This window comes from Vicia villosa, linkage group LG3 (genome assembly GCF_029867415.1).
Source record: "Vicia villosa cultivar HV-30 ecotype Madison, WI linkage group LG3, Vvil1.0, whole genome shotgun sequence".
In the NCBI taxonomy this organism is placed as follows: Eukaryota; Viridiplantae; Streptophyta; class Magnoliopsida; order Fabales; family Fabaceae; genus Vicia; species Vicia villosa.
This window is the reverse complement of record NC_081182.1, coordinates 206,186,574-206,192,147: the sequence shown is the minus strand read 5'-3', so window position 1 is coordinate 206,192,147 and position 5,574 is coordinate 206,186,574. Positions and strand designations below refer to the sequence as shown.

Below are 5,574 nucleotides of genomic sequence, written 5' to 3'. Positions count from 1 at the left end.
GCACTTAATCTCTGTAATATAAGAGGCACCATTGTCATCACTTGTGATGCCTAATTAATACGCCTTTTCCAAATTTTAGTTGCGACCCCTCCTCTTTTATAGCTAGAAATCGTATGTTCCCTTAAATAACATCTAGTCAGAGGTAGATTCATAACAAAAAGTTGATCCACCCAAAATCGCATGTTCCCTTAAATAACATCTAGTCAGAGGTAGATTCATAACAAAGAGTTGATCCACCCAAAAATTTGTCTGAAGGAGAGTAAATCTATGATGAATTTCTATCAATCTTCCTGAACAAGATTGTTATCACCACACAATAACAAGGAAAAGAGAAAAATAAAAAAAATGAAGAAAGAAAGTATTTTTCTGCAAAGTTTCTCTCTGCCCACAAACTGTGGAAAACTTTATTATTCACTTGCAATTGCAAATACTGTGTATGAATTAATGAATACAGAACTAGGGGTTACTCCCTCTATTTATAAATTTAGGTCAGCTTTCTCCCTAAATTAAACAAAGTCCAAAACTACAAAAACTTAAAATATTTATTTTAAACCTAAATTAAATTTGTGTGAAACAAGTGTTTCGACACACTCCCTAATTCGACACACCTTATGTCGAACAAGAACCTGTTTCGACACAAAGAATTATACTTTCAACAAAATTGACTATTTAAAAAAAATTTAAACTAATTTTTCATTAAAATCTTTTTAAAAAAATTCTTGCAACGTTCTTATAAATATGAATATATAACACACTTTTAAAATCATTATAAAAAAGTTGACCTTTCATTTTCCAAGTATAAAAAAATTCCATAACGTGTCAACCACTTATCAACGAAAGCACCTTCCCAATCAAAACATCAAGAAAAGTGGAAACAATAAAAAAATCAGATTGCAAAGTGCACAAGCACTTTCTCTACACAACAAGCAAATCCCACACAGAATGACAAAAATACCCCTACTTTATGAATACCTAAATAGAAACAAGTTGACCGTTTCTCTCCCTCCCAAAAAATCCATAACACTAACCAACCTCTCCTTCTTCCCTCAATTTCCTCTCTTCCACTTCTCACCCTCAAAACATTAACACACAAACACAAACTCAAAAAAAAAGATTTTCAAATTTTCAAAAATAATAATGTAACTATAACAAAAATATAATTTACTATTATCACTAATTAATTACTATTAGTGACAACAAAAAATTAATTTTCATTTTGATTCTTCATTCCGTTTTCCAACCTCCTGCCGCCGATGGCCACCATGGAACGCCGGAAAACGCTGACCATGAATTGGGACGGCCTCGGCGACGATGAGGACGACAATCATTTCTTCGAGACCTATAACCGTCTCTCCACTGCCGTTCCTGACGATTTAGCTTCTTCCTCCGACGACGAAGACGAGGATGAATTCGAAGCCAGCCGGTGCTCTTTCGCATCCGCCGTTTCCTCTTTTCATCCTGCCAAACAACGGAAGCAGCAGCCGGAGCTTCCTCCGGCTTCCTCCATTGCTCCGAATTACGATATCTGGATGGCTGCTCCGGGATCTATAACGGAGAGAAGACGGAGATTGCTCGGAAGCATGGGATTGGATGAGAATAAAGAGAATCTCAAAGTTACTAGCATCAATGTAGGTCCAGCGGTGACGACGAAAAAATACGAAAACAACAATGTGGAAGTTCATGCTTTGACGAATTCAGTTAATTCAGTTACGGATTCGTCTTCTTCGTCTAAAGTTTCGAAAACTACAGGAACTTCATCTTCTCCTGATCCGTTGCAACAGAAACCGGATCATTCTGCTTCTCCTGTTTCGTATGTTCTCGTTCGATCGCGATCAGAAGGTGACATTGATTCGTTATCAATGGCGAAGTTGAGGAAACAGGAAATGATAGGGAAGATTTCGAAGCAACGGTTGACGAGGACGAATACAGATATTGGCATGCCGAGCACACGTGCTCGGCATGCAGAAATAAATAGAATCATTGTGAGGGATTCGCCGATGAGACAGTTACCACCAATGTCGCCGATTGTAACAAGCTGTTCGGGAGGAGGAGGAGGTGTTGGAGCGTTCTTTTTGATAAAGAATTTAGATACTGGAAAAGAGTTTATAGTAAACGAGTACGGAGAAAATGGGGCGTGGAACCGGTTAAGCGATTTGGAAACAGGTAAACAGTTAACGATGGAGGAATTCGAAAACACGGTAGGACATTCGGAAATTGTTAAGGCAATGATGAGACGCCGTAATGTTGGAAGAAATGATGGTAAAAAGTTATCTTCGAATTCGCATATTTTAAGGAGTTTGAGGTTGAGTAAAAGAAGAGGTGCTTCTTTGTTGAAGAATATTAAAGGTGTGGCAAGTGGATTTGTTGGCGAACGCGAAAGAGAAGCGATTGTGCCACAAGTTGTTGAACAAAATAAGCCTCAAGGGAAGAACAAATGGGTTAAAGTTAGACAAAGTGGGAAATCACAAAAGGAGCTTTCAGCTTTGCATTTGTGTCAAGAGTTTCAAGCTCATGAAGGGTGTGTTTGGACGATTAAGTTTAGTTTGGATGGACGATATTTGGCGAGTGCGGGTGATGATAAAGTGATTCATATTTGGGAAGTTCAAGAATGCGAGGTTATGAGTATGAAACCCGAGGAAGGGAATCTTACTCCTATTCACCCTTCTTTGATGTCTTCGATGGAACGAGGTGTTGAGACTCCTTTAGTTAAGAAGAAAGGGAAATTCGGAAGTAAAAGAGGGAGTGCTATTCCTGAATATGTTCATGTGCCGGAGAATGTTTTTACGTTTTCTGAGAAACCTTATTGTTCTTTTCATGGTCATTTGGATGAAGTTTTGGATTTGTCTTGGTCTAGATCTCAGGTATGGTTGTAGATATTTCAATGAAAACTGCATTTTAAAAATTTGGCGCTGACACGATAAAATGTTGAAAATGTGTACTTTTTTCGTTTGCAGCTACTTCTGTCATCTTCAATGGATAAGACAGTGAGATTGTGGGACTTGGAAACTAAGACATGTTTGAAATTCTTTGCACATAATGATTATGGTAAAATGTTTGAACATTTTTCGATTTTTTAATAAACTTAGTTATATGTTGTTTGACATAAATTTACTCAATTGGATATATGGCAGTAACCTGTGTTCAATTCAACCCCATGGATGATGATTATTTCATTAGTGGCTCCCTTGATGCTAAGGTCAGAATGTGGAACATTCCCGCGCGTCTTGTTGTGGATTGGACCGATATTCATGAAATGGTTACAGCAGTTTCATACACTCCAGATGGTCAAGTAACTCTTTTTTCCCTATACTTTTCTATGTTGTGTACATTGTGACACCTGATCGAATGCGTGTCTCGTATCTGACACAACACGATACTGATACTGACACATGTGATTAATGATTTATATTGTTTTTGTTGGTTGTTTTAAGGGTGTTATTGTCGGTACACAAAAGGGGAACTGTCGTACTTATAGCATAGAAGGTGGTGGTTACTCTACTTGTCTATACTACTAGTATTTATATTTTATCTGATCCTAATTCTATGTTTTTAACTGTCATTTCTATATTTATACCAGATTACAAATTAGCTCAAACAACCACAATTGAACTTCGAAATAAAAAGAAATCTCAGCTAAAAAAAGTTACTGGTTTTCAGGTAAATTATAGTTTATATGCAGTTTTTTCAACCCAATATCGCTTTTATGTCAAGAATGCATACTGACTTGATTTGATTTGCATCTTCTTAGTATGCGCCGTGTAATCCAGCGGAAGTTCTTGTTACTTCGGCTGATTCCAGGATAAGAATCGTGGATGGTACAGAAATTGTTCATAAATTTAAAGGTAAACTGTGTTCGAGAACCGCTTATACTTTCTGTTTTAATATAACATTTTTCTAAAAAAAGTTGATAAAACATATCATAAAGTTCGATATCTTGTTGAGTATGCCTCGTAATTATTGAACTGAACTCTGTCTTTCTCCGGCCACAGACGTAGGTAAAATTGACAAGTTTTGTTGGCAAATACAGTGTTTCTCTATTCGCGTTTTTCGTATCTTTATTCTTTTGAAGTAGGGTTGTGATTCTAACATTTCTCATGAAAAATGACTTAACATGTTGCCTTGCAAAACAGGATTTAAAAATGCGAATAGCCAAATGGCGGCATCATTTAGTCCAAATGGAAGATTCATAATAAGTGCAAGTGAAGATTCACAAGTTTATGTATGGAAGCATGAAGAGCATAGAAAATCTAGAGCTCTGCTTGTTACTCAATCGCATGAACATTTTCCATGTAAAGACGTTTCGGTAGCAATACCTTGGCCGTGTATGATCAAAGGCGATCCACCGGAAATTCCAGTTCACCAATCCAAGAAGACCTCAAAAAGAATGCTTCCACCTCTTCCAAAGAAAGGCAATAACAACCATGCACAGGAAAGCGCGTCAGATTCGCCAGAGCATGATCCTGCATCGATTTCGCGAACCGAATCAGGAATTGGCGATTCATTTGCGAATAATAGTAAGAGAATGTTACCACCTCTTCCAAAGAAAAGCAACAACCAAGACAAAGAAAGTGAAATAGAAGAAGACAATGACGCGATTGCAAGGACTATTTCGAGGACGACTTCGGGATTTGGAGATTCGTTTTCTTCCGATCCTGCATCCATTAGATACGGCGATTCGCCTTCGATAGACGCTGCAGCTACCCCATCAAGTGCATCTTGGTCTTCCAATTATTCGTCATACGACGGCACCTCAGCTATTCATCCTTCAGCATGGGGTTTGGTAATAGTGACGGCTGGATTCGGAGGCGAAATCAGGTGCTATCAGAATTTCGGATTGCCGAGAAGGATGAGCCGACAAGCTAATCTTTTTGGGAGCCCTGCTTAACATTTGCAAAATTAAAATTAGAAACTTTTTCTGCTTTTGAAAAATGATAGAGCAAGAAGTGGTTACAAGATAAATGTAAATTCAGTTTTTCTTAGTAGATTGGCATTTCATGTGTAGCAGTTTTGGTGTTACCTATGCCTTTGGTTAGTAACCTGCATAAATGCTATAGACAATATACAAGAAATTTAAATGAAATTCAAACTCTGAAATATTAAAGAGAGGAAAGAATTGGTCAATTGGCAACATAAGAATTGAGTGTATCTTATGTAGAGGACAATGTTATTTCTGATGTCCACTTTGAACAAGATGAATCATTCTGGTGTTTCAGATATGTTTAGGTTGAAAGAATATCTGTTTTTGGTGCTGATTTTATTGCTGTAACAAGCTGCATGGAGATTGAATGTAAGTCTAGAATCGAATGATTCAAATAAGAAAGGAATGATTTGGAGTAATTGGGCATAAATGTTTGTTTGTTTTATTTTGTCTCATTCATGTAATGTCATTCTGGATGGTGCTGGTAGGCACAAACCGTTTGTTTGTTTTATTTTGTTTCATTGCTGTAATGTTTGAATCTCGACGACCAGTGGCGGAGCCAAGAACCTGATATACTTGCTCTACCGCTAATCTCGACTATTGAAAGTGTCTCATTTACTTCTGATACATCAATTCATCTAATCTCGTTTATTGAA

The 5,574-nt window shown here is 37.3% G+C and overlaps 1 protein-coding gene across 1 annotated transcript; it reads left to right on the top strand.

Annotated features, from left to right (window-relative positions):
- The first annotated feature begins 1,111 nt into the window (after positions 1–1,111).
- LOC131593382 (uncharacterized) lies at positions 1,112–5,337 on the top strand. The gene is made up of 7 exons (XM_058865863.1): positions 1,112–2,861; positions 2,955–3,045; positions 3,132–3,289; positions 3,432–3,483; positions 3,578–3,657; positions 3,749–3,842; positions 4,131–5,337. Exons 1-7 carry the CDS (start codon positions 1,254–1,256, stop codon positions 4,883–4,885), a joined length of 2,838 nt encoding a protein of 945 aa, XP_058721846.1. The 5' UTR covers positions 1,112–1,253; the 3' UTR covers positions 4,886–5,337.
- Positions 5,338–5,574: the final 237 nt, after the last annotated feature.